The sequence below is a fragment of the Carassius auratus genome, unplaced genomic scaffold (assembly GCF_003368295.1).
Source record: "Carassius auratus strain Wakin unplaced genomic scaffold, ASM336829v1 scaf_tig00037141, whole genome shotgun sequence".
Classification (NCBI taxonomy): domain Eukaryota; kingdom Metazoa; phylum Chordata; class Actinopteri; order Cypriniformes; family Cyprinidae; genus Carassius; species Carassius auratus.
In genome coordinates, this window is record NW_020526358.1 from 128,241 (window position 1) to 150,525 (window position 22,285).

Genomic DNA, 22,285 nt, shown 5'->3' on the forward strand with positions numbered 1-22,285 from the left:
GAATGCATTTTTTCCCAAGATTTTTCCAAATCTTTTCAAACTTTATCAAACTTGGCTCAGCTTATATTCAAACCATGCTGGCTAAAATATACAGAATTCAAGTTGGTTAGTCAAGCCAGAGTTGAATAACACGTGAACAAATTTGATGGAGAGCATGGACTAATGGACATGAGACAATATCCCTGCAATGCTTTAGCATTTTCAAACCAAACTTGAGGTGCTTCTTATTTCTTAATTGTTCATCCTTGTTACCTTTCCTCACTAAATTTCTTTGTCTTAGGATATAACGGAAGGATGCAAGGAATGGAAATGAGGACAGAGGAATCAAAGGAAGAACATTGGAATTCTCTTGACATCAGAGCATCATCAGCTGCGCTAAAGTGATCTGCCCTTATGTTGTTAAAGTTTTTTTTTTTTAAGACATTTGAAATAATTATAAATGAAACAATATGCCCTGTCGAAATATATGGCATGCATGGTTTATTTAAACTGCAAAGTTAAAACATAAATGTAAATTATTACAAAAGATGTGAAGGGGGAGAAGAATTTATGTGCATCAGGTTTTTTTTTTTTTTTTTTTTTTTTTCACAGAAAAAGACTCCTGTGTATCCTCCCTCATGACTCCTCAGGAAGCCTCTTCACTCGTCGATCCTCGCCTCCTCATAGTGCTATAAGATAATTAAGATGACCTAAAAGATGGCTGAGCTCGACTGGTTTCCAGGTCATAAGATGGAGAAGTAGGTATACTGAGATCCCGGTGTCTTTTATAACAACAATGACCTGAGGTTACCTGCATAGTTTCAGCACAGGACCATCTAGTGGTCAGGATATATGAACAATTGCTATTGTTGCTTATAATCCAATCAACATGCCAGACCATGTGATGATCACAGTGACATCGCACTAACCTCATACTGTGATACTCAAAGTGTGAGTAATATGTAAGCTTATTGTGAATTCAAAATGTTGAGCAGGTTGATAGGAGGTTGTTCAAATATAGGTCACCGGGGGAACATACTAATATCCTGATTCTCAACACTATCACAGTGACATGGTCACGTGATGACCTCACGATATGAGTGCACCCCAGCTAACAGATTGCCTTATGTATTTTGTTATTTACTTCTTTCTTTTTCAGCAGTTCAGTGAAGTCACCAATGAGACTATTGACAATTAAAGTAATTGTGCTCACCTGAATTTCGAGATTGTCTTTTCTGTTTTTCATCCTGCTTCTCCTTAAAAGCAACAAATGTGTTAAAAAAGAGTATAAACAAATATATATTGTATTAGAACAATACTGGAGTGCATTTTTGGGATCATATTTCTTTGGTCAACCTTGTGGAGCATTATTCACATTTTATTTCAAATAAAAAATGTTGTCCAACAAGTTCAATATTTGTAGAAAGCTAAACTAACAACTAAATGTTTATTTTGTTAAAGGTTATAAATGAGGTTAAGTACCGTCAATCAAATACTGCGCACATCTTACCAAATCAGCAACACTGTGATGATAACTGAAGCTCCAGAAACAACTCCAATGGATATATACAATATCACCAGACGTCCTGCAACTGAAACAAGAGTAAAACACCTGAACAGATTAATTTGCTTCACTTTAGAAAGAGTAAATGAGCTGCTCTACCTTTAACAGTGACAGTAACAGCATCTGATCTCTGAGATCCATGTTGATTGTGAGCTTCACAGTAGAAGCGTCCACTCTGTATTACACTTAAACTCTGTCCAGATCCAACAGATGACATTTGATTCTCCTTAAACCAGCTGAAGTTTGGTGCAGGAGGGTTTGAATCACTGCTGCAAATCAGAGTCACCGAATCACCATTCCAGATTTGACCAGACTCAGTGATGGACACTGAGACATTCCTGGGAGGATCTAAAACATTCATATAATTAGCAATACAATTTAAAAAAAATGTAAAAGTTACTGAACCATTATTAACTCACACATGACATTTAAAGTGACAGTTTCAGAGTATTTCTCTCCATGTTTATTTCTGGATTTGCACTTGTATTCGCCACTGTGATCGGAGCTGATCTTTAAGATGCTGTATATTCTTCCAGATCCTACAATCATTAGTCCTTTAAACCAGGTGATTTCTGCAGGAGGGTTTGAATCACTGCTGCAGATCAGAGTCACTGAATCTCCCTCCACTATTTCACCAGATGGACTGATGGACAGTGAGACAATCTTTGGTGGGTCTAAAAAAGACTAAAATTAGTTTTAATTTGTCCCCCTAAACATAAAATCAACAACTAATATACTAACGAATCCATACTCACAGGTGACATTGAGCTGAACAGCAGGAGAGATGTAAGTGTGTCCCTGTACACCACAGCTGTATCTGCCTGCATCCTCTCTTCTGACTGACTGCAGCAGGAGTTGATTGTTTCTGTCTCTTCTCTCAGTTAATGGCTGTGAGTTTCTGTACCAGATGAATGTTGCTCTGTCAGTCAGAGCGCAGCTGCTGTTACATGTCAGACGGACTGAATTTCCCTCTGTCACTGTCTCAGGAGACTCCACCTGAAGATCTGAACACAACACACACATTATATCTAGTGCTGCTTTCATACAATTATTATTATTCAACATAATGCACAGAAGAAGAGTGAAACCTCAATAAAGTCACCTGTGACAGTAAGAGACACTCCTGGATAACCGGTCCAATTTCCATATGTTACATTAGTTGTGAATCTGAAAAAGTACATGTGTTCATCCTTCTGTGTCACATGACTCAGTTTGATGGTGCAGTTCTGCTGTTCATCTCCCAAATACTGAAACCTCTGACTGTATTCAGGGTCCTCAGACAGATCTCGAAGCTTTTCTACTTTTACAGGGTTTTTAGTCCAGAACAGTTCCCTGATCTGATATCCAGTAGGGTATGTGTAATTACAACTCAGTATCACTGAAGAGTCATTTAGTGCACAGATGTGTGAATGTCTGTAATTCACACCCCATTCAGCACTAGAAACTCCTGAAACACAAAATTCATAAAGTGAACAAAATATCAGCAGCTTGTGCATCATGAAAGTTGGTGTGGAAATGCATGCAACATATTCAGTGTTTCTACCCAGCTAGATTTATTTATTTTTTGTTCTAAAATGTTCTAAGAACATTCCCATGGATTGTTCTAACAATGTTTTTACCAGGTAGTTTTATTTTTGTTCCCAGGACATTCTCTCAAAAGATAGGATAACGTTCTCTAAAAAAATTCTAAAAATGTTTATTCATAACGTTATTAGAATATTATCCCCTACCATTCTAATAACAATTTAAGCAGAGGTTTAGATGTTGATGTGGATGTCTGTTTAAACTTAATAGTTTGGTTTGATTTCAACAAAATGGTAGTAAGTGTTGGCTTTAGTTGTGTAATTTGATACTTGAGTTGTTGGCGTTGTGCTTTAACTGCTGTAATCTTTATTATGCAATAAAAGCAAGAGACCATGTAGATGATGATGCTGGTTGCTTGCTGATGATTAATATATCATCACATATGTGGTCTAGTTTCACCCGATCTAATGTATGGTGTTTGTTACATTTTTTAAAGTGACTCAGTGGGTCAACAGTCTTAGACCAAGTTGAATTTAAAGCAGATAATTTCATCAATTTCACACATTAGTCAAGACATTATAGCATTATATTATTATATGAAGCATGTCACCATTGTTGAGATTCATACACTAATTCTTGAAATCTCCGTATGTCTAAGCGTTCTGTGGTTCATTAACAATATAATTTAAAAATAATACACAAAGATATATATATATATATATATATATACACACACACACACATATCTAAAACCAGTTGATCAGACAATTACATAAATTATTTTTTTATATCTGCAAACAATCAACACCACCTGATGAAATTTTTCTCTCACTGTTTTTGCTGTAATAAATATAGCTACAACAGTCACATGAACAGTAACACTGAGAAGAGTCATACTGCCTACTGATCACCATAATGGTGATGTCAAACTAAACTATTATTTCCAAAAAACCATCAACAACTCTGTTAATCTCAATAAGAACTTTTTTTTTCTTGTTTATAATAAGTGCAGTTGGTAATACTGTTTTTAGGAGTTTGACACCAAACAGAGGTTGGGTTTTCACTTTCAACCAACATTTGACTTCTGAGCAATGTCAGTCCACATCTAGTGTGATGGGAAGCTTTATTAGAATGTTAGAGAATAATGTTGTAACATTGTTATCAATATACATTTTTAGAATGTTTTTAGAGAATGCTATCCTAACTTTTAGCAGAACATTCTGGGAACAATAATAAACCTTGCCACTGAAAACATTCCTAGAACATAAAACATTTCTAGGTGGGTAAATTGATGTGTAGACACTCACCATTAATCAAGATCAGAAACATCAGAGGAAGAGGAGGATCCATTCTGACTGAAATCAGCATAGAAACACCTACAAAAATAAATAAATGAATACAAAATATTAAAAAAACAAAATCAACAGGGGCATATTTAAGCCATCATGAACCAGTTTTATTCATGATTTATTTTATTTTTTTCTTTGAAGATCATTTTAAAATTATCTTCATTTGTAATTTTTATAGAACAATATAATTATCACTGTCAGTTTAAATGCTGATGTTTGTTAAGGTTTAGTCAGACCTGTCATCGTTTGGTATTTGATATTGAATATATCTAGAACAGTTACCATGTTTTTTTCTAAAAATAATATAAATATAGAACTTGAATTTTTTTTATATCTGGAGAAAGGTTACAGGTCGTCGCAGAATATAAATATTTAGAATTTTATATAGATTCAAATCTCAATTTCAAATAACACATCAAAAAAGTTAGTAATAGGATTAAGTTCAGTCTAGCAAATTTCAGATTCATTAGAGATTTCATGTCAACAGAAGCAGCTAAATTATATTTATTTTCCATTATTTTATCCCACATAACATATTGTTTAATAAGCTGGTCCAATACTCACTGTACAATAATAAAACCAATATTATACAAACAAGCATTAAAAATACTGGATAAAAATCCATATCACTACCATAGTATTCTGAATAAATATCAGTTACTTACCTGGGATAATCCAATTAAATCCAAAAACATTTGTTTAATTTATAAAATTAGAAATGGCTTAGCACCTCCTCCACTATTGGATTTTATACATCCCAGACAGCAACATAGTGTTGGCCCAGATCCGGCCCACATCTGGCCCACATGAAATCCATGCGGGCCAGAGGTGGGCTGGATCTGGGCCGAAACTGCTTGCTGTCAGGGATTTTAGATCCAGTGAGGTTACACTCTCAGAAAATAAAGTACATAATTGTACCTTTAGGGGTACAATAGCTTGTCACTGGGGCTGTACCCTCAAGGGTACAGCTTTTGTACCCTTGTGATTTGTACCTTAAGAGACCAGTTTTGTACCTGTGGTGACAATTTTGTACCTTTATTTAACAGTACAAAAATTTACCCTTCAAAAACGGTACAATCGTTGACTATAATATATATATAACACACACGCTGAATTAAAATCAGAATTTACTAAATCCTTTTCATTTTAAAAACAATGTCTAATTAAAACACAGAAATGATCATCTAATGAGTGAGTGTAATTTGCCTGAAAATCCATTTCATCTCCTGGTTTCAGTATAGTCCTTTTATTAACAGCCTTGACACTGCATGCATGAAAGTGACGCTCATAGGACAAAGGATCCACATGTTGTCTTTGTTAAAGAGATAATTGATTTGCCAAAACAATGGAATAGACTCAGAATGCAGTACATCTCGACGTTGGTTACTTCTATGTCTGCTTCTGATATTTTCTGAAGGACCTCCTTGGTTGAAAGCCCTGTAAAAACCAGAGGTGGGAAGTCCAGGGGCCAAAGAGTAAAAGTCCTGCCATATTTTTGTTCCACCCATGAACTCATCAGCCGATTTCACCAGAGGAGGAACCAAGTCATTCCTTCCAAGTCACAAACGAGTCTTGAGTCAATTCCCAAGTCCTCAAAGAGTTAAAGTTAATGAGATAATTAAGTGACTAATTAAATGAAGATTGTGCATTAATGATTAACACCTGCTGTTATTGAGCTTTACAGAGAATCAGATGTTGATGTTTAATGTACCCTATACCAAGGGTACAAAAGCTGTAACCTTAAGGGTACACTCTCAGAAAATAAAGTACATAATTTTACCTTTAGGGGTACAATAGCTTGTCACTGGGGCTGTACCCTCAAAGGTACAGCTTTGTACCATTGGCATAGGGTTCAAATTTGTACCCTTGTGATTGGTACCTTAAGAGACCAGTTTTGTACAGAGGTGGGAAGTCCAGGGGCCAAAGAGTAAAATTCCAGCAGCCGATTTCACCAGAGGAACCAAGTCATTCCTTCCAAGTCACAAACGACTATCAAGTTAAATCCCAAGTCCTCAAAGAGTTAACGTTAATGAGATAATTAAGTGACTATTGAATGGCTGAATGTTATTGAGAATTACAGAGGATCAGATGTTGATGTTTTATTGGTTAAAATTATGCCACCATCATGGAGATCAGTGTTTGGTTTAGTTGTGCTCTTGACCCTTGACTAATTGTGCTAGATCTCTCTCTGTAGCTCTACATGGGGTGTTGTGGAGAATACAGAACTGTGATATATGAAGAACATATAGTCACAATGAGCTGGTTTAACTATGTCTCAAATATTTTTGTTTTTTTTCTTATCACATATCTAGGCTTTGAATAATTCCAGTGACACTACAGCAAAAAACAAGCTTTGCTCTAACATTTACGGAGTATGGATTTTTTTTTTTTTTTTTTTTTTTTTTTAATTTATAACACACATAGAAGTTTGAACTCCAGTGCTTTTTAGACACACACACACATATATCAAGAACCAGCATATGAATCTCTACAATGGTGACAATCAACAAAATGCTTCATGTTGCAATACACGAATTACTCCCACAATGCACTGCAGTATGAATAATAATTTTCACCACTGTTGAGGATCACATGATAAATGTTCATGGCTAAATGCCTAATTCCAAAATGTGTTTTTTTGTTTTCGTAATATTGAAGTGTTAAATGGTTGCTTTTGCATAATGAGATTTCTCTTGTTTTTGTGAAAGTGTCATACAGTTAATTATGGTGACCTGTACTCTGAATTCGTATTCTGTATTTAACCCATCCAAAGTGCACAGACAGAGCAGTGAATACATGGCAGTCCTCTCTAACAACTAAACCACGAACCCTTCTCTTTAAACGTATAATCAAGAAATTTAATCAAGATTATACAGTCATCATAAGCATATGTCACCGGCTAGATCAAGAGTTGTATCTGCATTGCACAAATGTTTGCTTCAAAACAATAATTCAATTGTTTAGAAGCAAATTTTTAAACATTACTTAAAGGCTCAAGAGCTCAACTGAAGCAAATACTCACCACAATTATGGTGGCAAAGTTTTTTTTTCTTCTTTCAGTTGATTTCATGCAAGGCTGTACTTAAAGTCAGTTGTAGTTCTTGTGTTATTCTTTTCTTCAGTGATCACTATTGCATCTTCATTTAATTAGTCACTTAATTATCTCATGAACTTTAACTCTTTGAGGACTTGGGATTTGACTCAAGACTCGTTTGTGACTGGAAGGAATGACTTGGTTCCTAATCTGATGAAATCGGCAGCTGAGTTCATGGGTGGAGCAAAAATATGGCAGGACTTTTACTCTTTGGCACCTGGACTACCCAATCTGGTAAGAACCATGCGTTACCGTGCTGACTTCGTCTCCGCCAAAAGAAAGAAACAGAAGAAACCGGACGTTCTTTTAAATTGAGACTCAAGCAGCCAATCAGGGCTGGCTCTACAAATTGTACCTTAACCTTTAAAAGAAACGGTATATATATGTACCTTTTAATGTTTGGGAACATATATGTACCTTTTTGACCCTCAAAAAGGTACATACATGTACCTTGAGGTCCAATAATAAGCCCTATGGGGTACGTTAGTGTAGATTGTACCTTGGGGGACAGAAATGGACTCCTTCTGTACCCCTATTTCTGACAGTGTAGGGTAACTAGAGGGGCAGTGAGGGAATCAGTGCATCATACCCCAGAGAAAAACAGCTTTAGGTCAGGCTGTCTTCTCCGTAAGAGCAGTTCAGCAATCGAACACAGTGCCGGCAACAATTAGAGAGTCCTTGTCATTCTTTTCATTCAAAAATAATAATTAAAAAAAAAAATGGCTTGTAGAGAGCCAAACTTGTGGGCACTAATGCTTTAATGTGTGTATTTAAATATTATATAATTTTTATATGAATTGTACTTATTAACCATAATGTGTTGTATGCACTTTTCGTGTGTGTGTGTGTGTGTGTGTGTGTGTGTGTGTGTGTGTGTGTGTGTGTGTGATTTTGTACTTGTGATTATTTTGAAAGGTTGCCTTGTTCAAATCTGGCTAGGGGACTACCAATGAAAATTAGCACTTTTGAGCTACCTCGGGTACATTTACATTGTTTTAATGTTTATCAATGTACACTGTCCACTTTCAAATAAATAAATAAAAAAAATAAAATAAAAAAACATCACTTAAGAAAAGTGAAACACAAGAACTACAACTGACTACAGCCACAGCCTTAGAGGAAATATACTGATTTTTTTCCCCCTTTTTTTAAACACACACAAGATGCAACCATAATTGTGGTAAAGGTTTGCCTTAAATAGTCTCTTGAACCTTTTAATAATTCAAAGTATTCTGAATGTCTGATCTGAAGAAAGAAAGTAATGTTTCATGAATAATGTTCATTAATAATAAATAGACACTTTGGGTTAATGACAATACAAATAATTTTCCTCAATCATTTTTCTTCATGATGATGAAAAGTATATAACTTTATCTTTGTTTATGGCTCTTTTTATAACAAATGATGTGTTTTGGTAAACACTATTACAGGAACCACAAACTTCCAAAGCCAAGAGTCAAACTACCATACTAAAGCAAACACTGATCACAATAATGGTGACCAAACATTTTCAAATAAAACATCAACATCTAAACCTCTGTAAATTCTCAAAAATAACTTCTGTAGTATTCTGACAGAAATAAAGTCAAACTGGTTAGTAATAAGTGAAGCTGGTAATACGTGTACTGCCATGCATTTCACCGTTTTTTTTTTTTTTTTTAATTTTTATGGGTTATTCCAGTCAAAATTCAGCATCTGCCCAACATTGGAGCTTGACATCAAACAGTCAATGGATTTTCATTTTCAACGAAAATCCAACGTTATTATTATGGTTGAGATATCAATCACTGGTCGATGACCATAATGTTTGTATAAACTGTAGGTAACAACTGGTAAAATGTAGATCTAGGTCATAAAAACCATAATAATACCTACCTTCTTTGTATGTTTTGCATGCTCAGATATTCATGTAACAAAATGTATACAAATTCAAACCTAAATAGGGACATAGTAGTCTTAAAGTATGATATACATTTCACTTAAAGAAAACTTATGAGTATACTTGCAGTATAAGTGTACTAAGTATTTAAATAGTAAACTATCAGCAAATCAAGTTCACCTGTATTATAATTGCAGTACAAACTACAAACATAGAGGAAAACTAGTTGTGTACTCAAAGTTTGCTACTGTTATACTTAAAGTTAGTGATGGGAAGATGAAGCCTCATGAAGCTTTAAGCTTTTCAACCAAGTGGTTCACAAAAGGGTTAATTTCTGGAAACTTAATTTGCTCACAATACCACCTGGTGTCCAACAAAAGCAAAGTGTAAAACAAGTAGATATATTACAGACAGAGGTGTAAAGTCCAGGGGTCAGAAAGTAAAAGTCCTGCCATATTTTTGTTCCACTCATGAACTCAACAGCTGATTTCACCAGAGGAACCAAGTCATTCCTTTCAAGTCACAAACGAGTCTGAAGACAAATCCCAAGTCATCAAATAGTTAAATTCATTGAGATAATTAAGAGACTAATTAAATGATGATTGTGCATTAGTGATGAACACCTGCCATTAGTGTGCATTACAGAGGATCAGATGATGTTTTATGGTTAAAATGATGCCATCATCATGGAGATCAGTGTTTGCTTCAGTTGGGCTCTTGACCTTTGGCTTCTTGTGTTAGATATTTATCTGCAAAAGTGCAAGTGTTGTTATGTTTCATTTAATATATGCTCAGTTTTGAAATAACATACATTGTGAATAAGACGCACAGACATCATGACCCAGCATATGATTCTCAACAATGGTGACAACCAACAAAACGCTTCAAGCTGAAGTGCATGCTGGGTAACACCATAGTAAAAAACTCCCATCATGCACTGTAGCATGAATAATTATTGTAACCACTGTTGAGGATCATATGATAAGTGCTCATGTCTAAAATACTGAGCCTGTACAATTTTTTTCCACCAATATTTAAGCATTACAATAATATTTGTTTAATAGGACTTTTGTTGTAGCTCAGTAATAGCTGAACATCATGTAACAAACCAAAGAGAGACACCCTCATGAAGGTCATTTAAATGTTTTACATGATAAAAGGGCAGGTTAGTTTGCTATTTTCAAGCTTCAAGCTTTCAGCAACGTGTTAATATTTACCATGTAACACAACTGCAGGTGTTTAAAAGCAAACTACTTTGAATTATTAAAAGGGTCAAGAGCCCAACTAAAGACAACACTGATCTCCATGATGGTGGTATCATTTTAAACAATAAACCATCCGATCCTCTGTTATTCTCAATGACAGCAGGTGTTTATCACTACTGCAAATCATCATATAATTAGTCACCTAATTATCTAACTAACTTTAACTCTTTTAGGACTTGGTATGTAACCTGAGACTCATTTGTGACTTGAAAGGTATGACTCGGTTCCTCTGGTGAAATCAGCTGCTGAGTTCATGGATGGAACAAAAATATGGCATGAATTTTACTTCCTGACCCCTGGACTTTACACCTCTGTCTGTAATAGATCTTCTTGTTTTTTACACTTGTTCGCCACCAGATGGTATTCTGAGCAAATTTAGTTTCCAGAAATTAACCCTTTTGTGAACCACTTGGCTGAGAAGCTTAAAGCTTCATGAGGCCTCATCTTCCCATCACTAACAGCAGGTGTTCATCACTAATGTGCAATCATCTTTTAATTAATCACTTAATTATCTCATTAACTTTAACTCTTTGAGGACTAGGGATGTAACTTGAGACTCGAAAGAATGATATGGTTCCTTCTCTGGTGAAATAAGCTGCTGAGTTTATGTGTGGAACAAAAATGTTTCAGGACTTTTACTCTTTGGCCCCTGGACTACCTACCTTTGTACAAAATAACCCAACAACTGGGTAAAAACAAACCAACTGCTGGGTTTGTCCCTTTTTGACCCAGTTAGCATTTTACTCTCTCTCTGTCTTTACCCAGATTTTTTTATTTTGTTCTAAAAATGTTCTAAGAACATTCCCATGGCTTGTTCTAACACTGTTTTTAGTAGGTAGTTTTATTTTTGTTCCCAGAACGTTCTCTCAAAAGATAGGATATCATTCTCTAAAACATTCCAAAAAAGTTTATTAATAGCATTATTAGAACATTATCACCTAACATTCTAATTAAGATTTAAGCAGATGTCTTGCCTTGCATTGTTTAAAATAATTGTATTAGTTTCGTTTGATGTCACCATAATGGTGATAAGTGTTGGTTTAGTTGTGAAATTTGGCACTTGACTTCTCAGTGTTGTTCTTTAACTGCTGTAATATGTACTATGGTAAGGACAGCAAAAGAACATGTGGTTAGATTGGGGGACTATGGATGGAAATTAGCCCTTGGCTGAATACATGAAATGGAAGTTCTATGTAAAAAATTGTGCATGGTCACTTTATAAAGAAAGAAAGAAAAAAAGAAAGATGGCGCTGGTTTCTTGTTAGTGATTAATACATCATTGTATTAATGTATGTTGTTAGTTACGTATTATTTATTAAAGCAACTTAATGGCTCAACATCCTGATAACCAGCTGAATTTAAAGCAGATTATTTCAAGGATTAAAAAAAAAAAAAAAAATTCTTTATCACACAAACATCAAGATTCAGTGTATGAATATAAACTATGAGGACATGCTTCATGTTGCAATGTATTCTGGGTACATCACATAAAACTCATTCATGGCACGCATAAGCTTGTCACTACTGATGAGATGTATACAGTAATTATTGTGGTCTAAGCATTCTCTGGTTCATTAACAATGTAATTTAAAGAGAGCAGACAAAATATGATATAAATTTGTAGGAGCTTATGCATTGCTTCTAATATCAGCACATAACCAACATAACCTAATGACATCTCACTCTCACTGTTTTTGCTGTAACAAATGTAGTTACAGCAGTTAAATGAACAGCAACACTGAAAAGAGTCATACTGCCGTACTGATCACCATAATAGTGACGTCAAGCTTAACTATTATTTCCAAAAAACCATAAACAACCCTGTTAATCTCAATCATAACTTTTTTACATTTATGACAGAAATAAATCTTGTTTATAATAAGTGAAGTTTGTAATACTGTTTTTGGAGTATTTACGCTAGAGTTTGACACCAAACAGAGGTTGGGTTTTCACTTTCAACCAACATTTGACTTCTGAGCAATGTCGGTCCACATCTACTGTGATGGGAAGCTTTATTAGAATGTTAGAGAATAATGTTGTAACAATGTTATCTATAGACATTTTTAGAATGTTTTTAGAGAATATTATCCTAACTTTTAGCAGAACATTCTGGGAATTAAAGTAAAACTAGCTGCTGAAAACGTTCCTAGCACATTAAAACATTCACGGTGGGTTTTACTACCATTCTCAATATTGTAAAATAAAGACAGAGAGAGGGTAAAATGCCAGCATTTATTTTCCTTATACATGAGATAAAAACACATTTGTTTATTTTTATTTGTTGTTTCCTATTCACTGGTCAGTTCACTTAAAACCAACATGCGAAACATGCCATTGCTTCCAAACCCAACCCCCCACCAGCACAAAAAATAAAATGAAATAAAATAAAACAATTCGCTCTATAAAGTTTGGCCAAATATATTAGTCTTTCTAGCTGAAGTCCAGCTTGAATTTTGAACAAATAAAGTTTTAAAGACAGAGAGTTTTAACCGCAGCTGTATTTACTCACTAAGCTGCCAGATAATATATTTATATATATATATTAGGGCCGGGACTCGATTAAAAAAAATAATCTAAATAATTAGAGGCTTTGTAATTAATTAATCGAAATTAATCGCATTTTAATCGCATATAAATATTTGACCTGAGAACAGTGAGAAGTATTTTTTTTTTCACATGGATTTATAGTATACCATTGAATAATGACTGAATACATAAGCTTAAGCAACAAAATATTGTTTATTTTTGTTCAACCAAGTCTAGCAGACCAGTGCAATTTTTGCCATGAAGTGTAGCAATAGCATATTAAGAAACAATTTAGAAATAGTACATTTCAGAAATTCAGGTAGCTTATAGGTGCTGGAACCTTCTGTAAAGTGTTTTTTTTTTTTAAGTAAAACACAATACTGTCAATTAAATTCAGAACATTAGAAACACTGACTATTAGAAAACATCTCTCTGTTGCTTCAGAGGCCATAACATACTAAGTCCAACTCTCAACAACCTTGGCCAAAACAATAAAGAGTTCAACATAAACTGTTGCACCAACAAAATAATACATAGTTCAACATAAAATGTAAAGTCCACGCTAGCTGCTATATGTTTTGCGTTGAGGTGATACTTGAGGCTCGATGTGCTGCGCCTGCGGTGATATGCGAACGCTAGTTGGTGCTCCAGCATAATCGTCCCGCCGAAACTCATCCAGTGAGAAACGCTCCGCGGTGCAAAAATAATTTATTAAAAATGCGGGATTTTTTTTTTTTCTGTAATTAATTAATCTTAGTTAACGCGTTATTTTTTGTGTAATTAATTAATCTCAATTAACGCGTTAAAGTCCCGTCCCTAATATATATATATATATATATATATATATATATATATATATATATATATATATATATATATATATATATATATATATATATATATATATATAAATTATGCACATTATGCTTTTAGTTACTTTTTCACACATCTGTTCACACCGTACACAATCCATATCACCAAACTCCATATCTGTGACAAAGTCATATTTTATATAAGAAATATTTTCTCTGTTAAATAAATAACCATATTAAAAGTCCTCACTGTCATAAAAACACAGATCAAGCTTTCAGTTTAGATATAGATTCATTACATACTTAAATAATGTTTTAATGGAAGTCACTCCAGTTCTCCTGTGTTTATATGAAACCTAACAGAGGATACATTACACACTGATAATGGAATTTTTACTTTGATGTCAGAGTTTACAACCAAACAGACAAAACAAATAAACAACAGCAAAAATGTTTACATTTAAGAAAGTTCTGAACTACTGTAGGCGTTAAATACAAAATAACTTTGCCTTTTGACGTTAAACCTTAGAGTGAGTTATCTCCTCTTTAACACAAACACACAAAAGATATGTGATGATGATGAATCTGAAGAAATATAATAAAAGAAGCTCTTACCTGTTTCACCAACACTCATGACCAGTGATAGCACTACAAATGATCAGGATGAAAGCAGCACTGTGGTTTTTACACTCTCATGTGATGCATCTACATTATATTTTAATATGTGGTTATGACACTTCATCTTCTGCAGATAGTTGCAACAATTGGCCATCATCACAATGACGTCATTGGACTGAAGACATATAACAGAAGTTAAATCTTACATCAGTCCTTACATTGAAAATCCATGCATCAGGCCATATAATGTTTTCAAACATATGCATATGTTCCCAATGAACCAAGCTAATTATTACTTGATTTTGCATTTGATTATTCTTGACTAATTAATAGAAATGTGGTAGTTAAAAAGGAACAGCTTTAAAACTCCTCATGCTTTCAGTTTGAGCTCCTTCCTAATTATTTATTCATTTATTTATAATAAGTCCTCTATATCAGTTGAATTGCTCTAAAGATACCCACAGGGCCTGTCCAAATACTCACATGTATACTTTTTTTTTGCATGACATATTTCCTGTATTTGGCCCAAGTGTTCAAGCAAATGTGAAGACCATAAGTGTGTGTGTGGGTGTGTGTGTGCTCTTGTTTTTGTGTCATATCAGGACACAACTGTATAATGACCTGGGTATGACACAGGTATTACAAGGAGAGTTTGACTTATGAGGACATAACCCATGTCCCCATTTTTCTAAATGCTTTTAAATCACACAGAAGATTTTTTTTTTTTTTATCATGTATTTATTTATTTTTATTTTTTTTTTTTTTTTTTTTTTTTTTGAGAAATTAAAACAATGCACAAAGTTTCCTGTGAGGGTTAGGTGCAAGTGTTGACAGAGCTTTATTTATTTATTTTTTAAATAAACATAGAAATTCAGGAGTTCCTACTCTGTGTATCAGATGACACAATTTAGTAATTGAGCTGCCTTTAATTAAGTCTTTAAAAAATATTGGAAAATTGGAAATATTGTACAAAACACACATCTTTGCACCAATATCAAATATCTCAGTAAGGTCTATATAATAGCTGTTTTATTGATTGATTATAATAAGACTATTGACATGATAGAGGAGCTTCTGAATTTTAGAATCAACTGAGACAATCATTAAGATCATTTTATTTTGTAACATTTCTGCTAGCAGTCAACCCATGCAATCCCTTATCAGTACAATCACCTGGGAGAGGAAAGAACTCAGACTGCGTGTGATCTGACACTCTCAGTCTACTTGAGTCTCAAACAAGCATATATACCACAGTGCTATAAAGGAACTGAGAAAAAAATGTGGCCTCACACTTTCAGTGTCTCACACATCAGGGCCTCAACCTAAAGCAGTTCCCAGAATATGTTGAAGGAAGTTCAAGTGTGTCACTTAAGCATGCAAATTATTGTGTGTCTAAAAAAACCGAGATGAAAGATAAATGATAAATGTTCTTAACCAATTCAAATGATTCACTGATCTGAACACACCATGCTGAGGACAGCTGCTGGTAAAATATGTTTAAATCCAAACAAAGACTGGAATCTACATGACAGCAGGCTAATAATAGAACTGATAAAAATAATAATAATAAACAACATCTATAATGATAGTTGAGGACAATGGAAGAGTACAACGTCATAATTTAACCATAACTCTAATCACCTAACTTTGACCAAGATGTTCTTCACACAAAGCAGTCAGTTATTTCAGAAGACTGGATCACTCACCAATCATTTGTGCTGCTTTTAGTGGCACTCTGATGACATTTAAATTTAAATCACAGATACGGATTCATTTTCCAAATAAAGTAAAAGTGTTGGAACATGGTCACCAGCAACGGTGAAAATACCACAAAAGGTGTGTAAAGTTCTAACAGAGTGTCATTGTGTTGCTATTTATGCATTATACTGAGGGATCAAACGGCAGAAGACTGCAAACTATTGCAGTATCAGATATTTATTTTCTGCCTTGAACACACAAACAATGAGCGTAAGGTTGAAAAAACATGTAAATTAATCAAACAGACTATACCGTAAAGATTGAAAAGGTGAAACACATTGGATTAAACACTACTGTATCAATTCATGTGGCCTTTCCGGACTTCAAAAACACTATGGACTCATTATGTTTAGCTGAAAGAAAGAAAGAAAGAAAGAAAGAAAGAAAGAAAGAAAGAAAGAAAGAAAGAAAGAAAGAAAGAAAGAAAGAATGGCTTATTTCTTCCGTCAAACTTAACCTTACGTTCTCATAAAGAGGTTCATTCATCTCAACACAACAAGCTTCACATCTGTCATCATGACCTCTGGAATGATTCATCTTTGACATGTGATAAATGCATATAGATAAAAGAATAAAAACAAATAAATAATAATAATAGTAATTATGTCTATAAACATCTCAATATATGAATGAACTCAAGCTTTCAATTTCTGATTAACCAGTTCATTTACCTGATCAGTACACTACTGATAACCAAGCTCATTTTCTCACCAGAGACTCCTGTTTGTCATTTCTCCGTTTCATCCTGCTCCTGCTTGAAGACACTGAGTATGATCATATATATATATATATATATATATATATATATATATATATATATATATATATATATATATATATATATATATATATATATATATATATTGTTTTTTTTTTTGTGTGAAAATTTGCTTAGTTTGTCTTAACTGTTTAATAACACTTGACACTTCTGATCGTTTCTTTATTCTGACAAGACATTTTCCTTCATACTTGTGTTGTTTTTAGTGGGCCTTTTTAATTTTAGTTTTAGTCTAGTCTTTGTGTGAAGCTGTCATTTTAGTTTTTATTCGTTTTAGTCACATTCATACTCTTCAGAAAAATCCGTGACTATAATCATCTAGTCTAGTTTAAGTCAATGAAAATCATATTTTAGTCTCTTCTTCGTAATGCAATTTTATTTGACCCAGTCAATATCATACCTTGTAGTACAGAAAAAAAACAAAATTTTATTTTAGCCAAACCCATTTCAAACAAGGTTATCTTATTATATTATTTTTATCTTATAGACTCAAGAATACATCCATTCCACACACAAAAATCCTCTGATTTGAATTTACAACATTTATTTTACCAACTGTAGGGATCCACGTTAATAATGCAAATAAGTGGTTTCCAGATCAGTTCCGACTGAGCCAATTTCTATAGGGAATTGAGAAGCAAATAAAATAAATGTTGATTGATCTCATCATCCAAGGGCTGCAAGTGAAAGAAAGCCTGTGTGGTTAACACAAGGCAGGCCTGCAGCTATACTTGAAAAGTGCTATAGATGATTTTTATATCGGTGTGGTTGACCACCCCTGCATTGTTTCCACTCTGAACTTTTGACACTCTGTCTAGACTGTGATGAAAGTCATGTACATGTGTGTATGAATACATGTGATTACCAAATAAGGAGTAATGTGGTGGGGGGCCGGCATGGGATTAAATACAAATTGTATGCAAGAGCCATAAAAGGCCCAAGAGTGAGTTTGTGGCTGTACTCCGTGGTGAAGACTTCTTATTTTTATTGCTTATGAGTTATTGTCTATTAATAAAGCGAAACCATTACAAATGGTGATGCATTAAAACTTTATTAAAAGAAGAGTCTCAGAGCAATTTATTTATGAATAACATATTCTTCTGGAACTGAATATTCCTACTAAGCCTCAAGTGGCTCGACTCAGCTGAGAAGGTGTGTTCAGGGAGGAATCCATATCGGAGTCTCAGAGGTAAGAGCAAATGGTTATTACCTGCTAATGAGAATGAGGAATGTACATTAGATAATATATGGAGTTCCCTCGACTGATAAACACAACACAACCAAACATGTCAGAAGTACACACATCGGTCTCTTTCTCTGTGTCAGACTTCACTTTGTTGTCGTCTTCTAAATATTGCCTTGAGTGGGGCTTGAGGAAGTGATGTCACCTGGGTCTACGCAGTGCGACCTGATGCAGCCCTTGAAGTGAGACAAAGGAAAGAGAAACGCTGCAAAATAATAATAATAGTAGCATGGCTGAGCGAAACAAAATAATTGTATAACATTTAGTTTTGTCTCGTTTTGGTCAACAAAAATAAAGAGACATTTAACCATAGTTTTTATTTTGTAAACCACATTTTGACTAGTTTTTATTTTTTTTATTTAATTATAGCCATTGTCACATGACCAGGATAAACGTTGCATCTCGTCTCATTTTTGTAACGTGATAAAGGTTTGTTGATGACAATATTTAGTCTTAATTTTCATTTACAAAGCAACACCAGTTCATACCCACTTTCATCCTCACCTAGATTAACCAACTCAAGAAACATGAAATGCATAACTATAAACTTACTGCATAACATTTAAGGTTAACCTGAACAATTTTGCCAACTACAACAAAACTACAAATCAAGCCTATGGGGCGGTTTTCTACATCTCTCAGGATAAAGTCTCTGTGAGGAAGCAGATGACTATGACTCAGTTATAAAGCTGAATAAAGAGGAAGTAACTAAAGCAGACAGATGTAGAGACAGAGAGATTCACACAGAGATCATTCAGCAGAAAGAAGACTGAACTCAAGTCACAATGAAGATCCTCCTCATCTTCTTCACTTTCTTCCTGATCTCAGGTCAGAGCTTTTCTCTTTCATCACTGCAGTAATGATGCTGTTTTCTGTTCAGCAGCTTTCTGATCACAGTTTTAATCTGATTGACAGCTGCAGAAAAATACTTTGATGTCACTGGATATTCTGGAGGAAGTGTTATTGTTGATTCGGGAGAACTGTGGTACAGTGACTCCGCTAAATACATGGCCAAATTACCGAAGTGGGAAACAATAATAAATGATACGAAACATGATAAATGGATTAATGAAGGACGATTTACACTGTTTCGAAACAATGAGGGAAACCTCATGATCTACATCAGAGATTTAACTCAACGAGATGCTGGAAGATACGCAATTGATGTTCTTCAAGATCAGCGCATATATATGATTCTGAACATAAAAGGTCAAACAAATTACAATCAAAATATTTGTTTAATAAAACTAACAATTTATAATATAGATCAATTTTTTTTTTTTTATCTTTGTAAAACATCACAGATTCATGTTGTAACGTGTCAAATAGAGTGATGCTGGACACTGGAACAACTGAGACTTTCAGCTGTGAATATTCACAGAATGATATTAATAATCCTAAAATCATATTCAAAGAAGGAAAAGACTCCATTGAAAGTATTTACAGCAGATGGAAAAAGAAAGAAAGATTCAGTATTTCTGATGACAAACATAAAAACCTCTTGATTGTGAGAATAACTGCTGTGACACCAGATGATGGAGGAGTTTATTTGTGTGGAGTTTGGATCAACAGACACTCGTACAGTTACTCCATTATTAATACTGTTAATCTATGTATTATTAGTGAGTAGAAAAAAAAAAAAACTCCATGAAATCTCAAAAATAAATAAATAAATAAATACAAAAAATATATAAAAAATCTGAGTTTGAAACAGATTTAACGATATGTGTGATTGACAGCTAAAGTGGGCGTGTCTAGTGTGAGCGTCTACTCTGGAGGTCGTCTGATGATCAAGTGTGAACATCCTCAATACAAAACCAAACCAAAATACATCTGTAAAGAATCAGACGGATGCTCAGAGAGGAAGAGTCCAGGAGTTCAGGATGAATGGATGGAGAATGGAGATGTTTCTTTATATGACGACACCAGAGCAGGAGTCTTGATGGTGTTTTTTAGAGAGCTGAAAGTTGCAGATGCAGGAACATACAGGTGTGGAGTGAAAGTATCTGACTATACTGAGAGATTCACTGAACTACAGCTGAGCGTCAAACACGGTGAGGAACAGAGAATACTTTATATTGTATATGTGAATTATTTGTTCAGTTTCTATAGATAAAGTTGTCTTGGTTTATAGATGCAAAATACCCAAAGAGAGTGACAGAATCTGTGTATCTCGGTGGAGAAGTCATCATCACCTGTCAGATCCCAGAGGAACATAAAGTTCATGTCTGTAAAGAGGATGATAATCACATCTGTCAGAACATCAGCTCATCTAAAGTGACAGAAATGAGTGGTTCATCAGAGAGAAATGAAGAGAGAGTTGTTACAGTGAGCATCAGTAATGTGAGTGTGAGAGATGCTGGAGTTTACTGGTGTGGAGCAGAAACCAGAGACACAGATCTGACTTTCATCTCCCTGAACACTCAAATTCAGCTCAACCTCATCAGTGAGTCCATTCAGATGATTCCACTGCAGTAAACACTGTCTGTTCACAATCATTTGTGTTATATGTTCGTGTTTGATTGTTTTAGTGCCTCCAGTAGTGAGACGTGAAGGAGAATCAGCTGAGATCTTCTGTCCTTATGATTCAATCTATAAATCAAAGCCAAAGTCTCTCTGTAAGGGGAAGTGCTCCACTAGAGACAGAAATCCTCTCAGTGAGACTGTGAGAGAAGAGAAAGAGACCAAGACTGACAGATTGACTCTGAAAGATGACGTCACTGCAGGTGTCTTCACTGGGACCATCACTGCACTGACAGCAGAGGATGCTGGGAAATACTGGTGTGCAGTGACATTAGAAACAGAGCTCAATTATCTTCACACTCATCTGATGGTCATCATGAACGAGGGTGAGGAAGGTCTCTTCATCTGAAGATGTCAAACTCCAGCTGTGAATTAATCTTCTTGTGTCTGTAATCATTTCCAGAGCTGAACTTGACTAAGTATGAAGGAGACGACGTGTCAATCCAGTGCAAACATCAGGATGAAGATCAGAAACGCTTCTGCAAAGCACATGAAGCCTCCATGTGTGTGAAGGATGGAGTTTCATTGGAGATGATCAGAGATGATCGATTCTCTTTCAGTGATGAAGCATCTGCTGGAGTCTTTACTGTGAACATCACTGATCTGAGAGAAGAGGATTCTGGGATATACTGGTGTGGAGATCACGTCACCACTAAAGTGCATTTAAACGTCAGCAAAGATAAGGACAGGAGTAAGATAACAATATTTTTTTTATCACACTGTCAAATATAAACACACAGATCTTCCAGTGTGACACTGAGGCAGAACCTGATTTTACCAAGTGAGACATGTTTTATTTCAGAAATGTATTTTCTAATGCATTTTCTTTGTGTGTGTGTGTGTGTGTGTGTGTGTGTGTGTCTGAGATTCCTTGTAATCTCATAAAATAATACCTTTGAAACTTGTGACATTGCTCATAAATGCAGGAGGTGTTTAGTGTTTGATGAACACAGTGTTTTAATTTCAGATCAAAACCACAGAGATGAGCTGAAGGTTCAGAGAACTAACAGACTAACAGTCTTTATTCAGGAAACCCACATGAGACTCACAGAGAGATGAACGAGAGTTGTGTGCATGTCTGCAAAAGAGAGACTAAAATATGCTAATGTCCCTCCATAATTTAGTTTAGTTTAATGAAGTAATTGTATTTCTAATGCATGTTGAACTATCACTCTGTATGTTTGTTTCATTCTCAGATTTCTCCAGGATCATAAATATTATCATCATTATTAGTGTGTGTGTGATTCTGCTGCTGATCGCTGGATTCACTCTGACTGTCTGCAAATTAAGACACAAGAGACGAGGCGACGCTCACTCACAGTTACCCACAATCCCCTCTGATGGGCTCCTGTACACTGCTGTCAGTTTCCAGA

At 34.7% G+C, this 22,285-nt stretch overlaps 2 protein-coding genes across 2 annotated transcripts; one reads left to right on the plus strand and one right to left on the minus strand.

Annotated features, from left to right (window-relative positions):
- Positions 1-1,485: 1,485 nt before the first annotated feature.
- LOC113082905 (B-cell receptor CD22-like) lies at positions 1,486-14,626 on the minus strand. Its single transcript, XM_026254322.1, has 7 exons — positions 14,608-14,626; positions 4,375-4,443; positions 2,646-2,990; positions 2,299-2,547; positions 1,963-2,217; positions 1,643-1,891; positions 1,486-1,571 (listed from the first exon to the last, which is right to left on the minus strand). The coding sequence occupies exons 1-7, from the start codon at positions 14,624-14,626 to the stop codon at positions 1,486-1,488; spliced, it is 1,272 nt and encodes a 423-aa protein (XP_026110107.1).
- Positions 14,627-19,174: 4,548 nt separating this feature from the next.
- On the plus strand, positions 19,175-21,668 carry LOC113082906 (polymeric immunoglobulin receptor-like). The gene is made up of 5 exons (XM_026254323.1): positions 19,175-19,217; positions 20,129-20,443; positions 20,524-20,835; positions 20,921-21,238; positions 21,316-21,668. The coding sequence occupies exons 1-5, from the start codon at positions 19,175-19,177 to the stop codon at positions 21,642-21,644; spliced, it is 1,317 nt and encodes a 438-aa protein (XP_026110108.1). The 3' UTR covers positions 21,645-21,668.
- Positions 21,669-22,285: the final 617 nt, after the last annotated feature.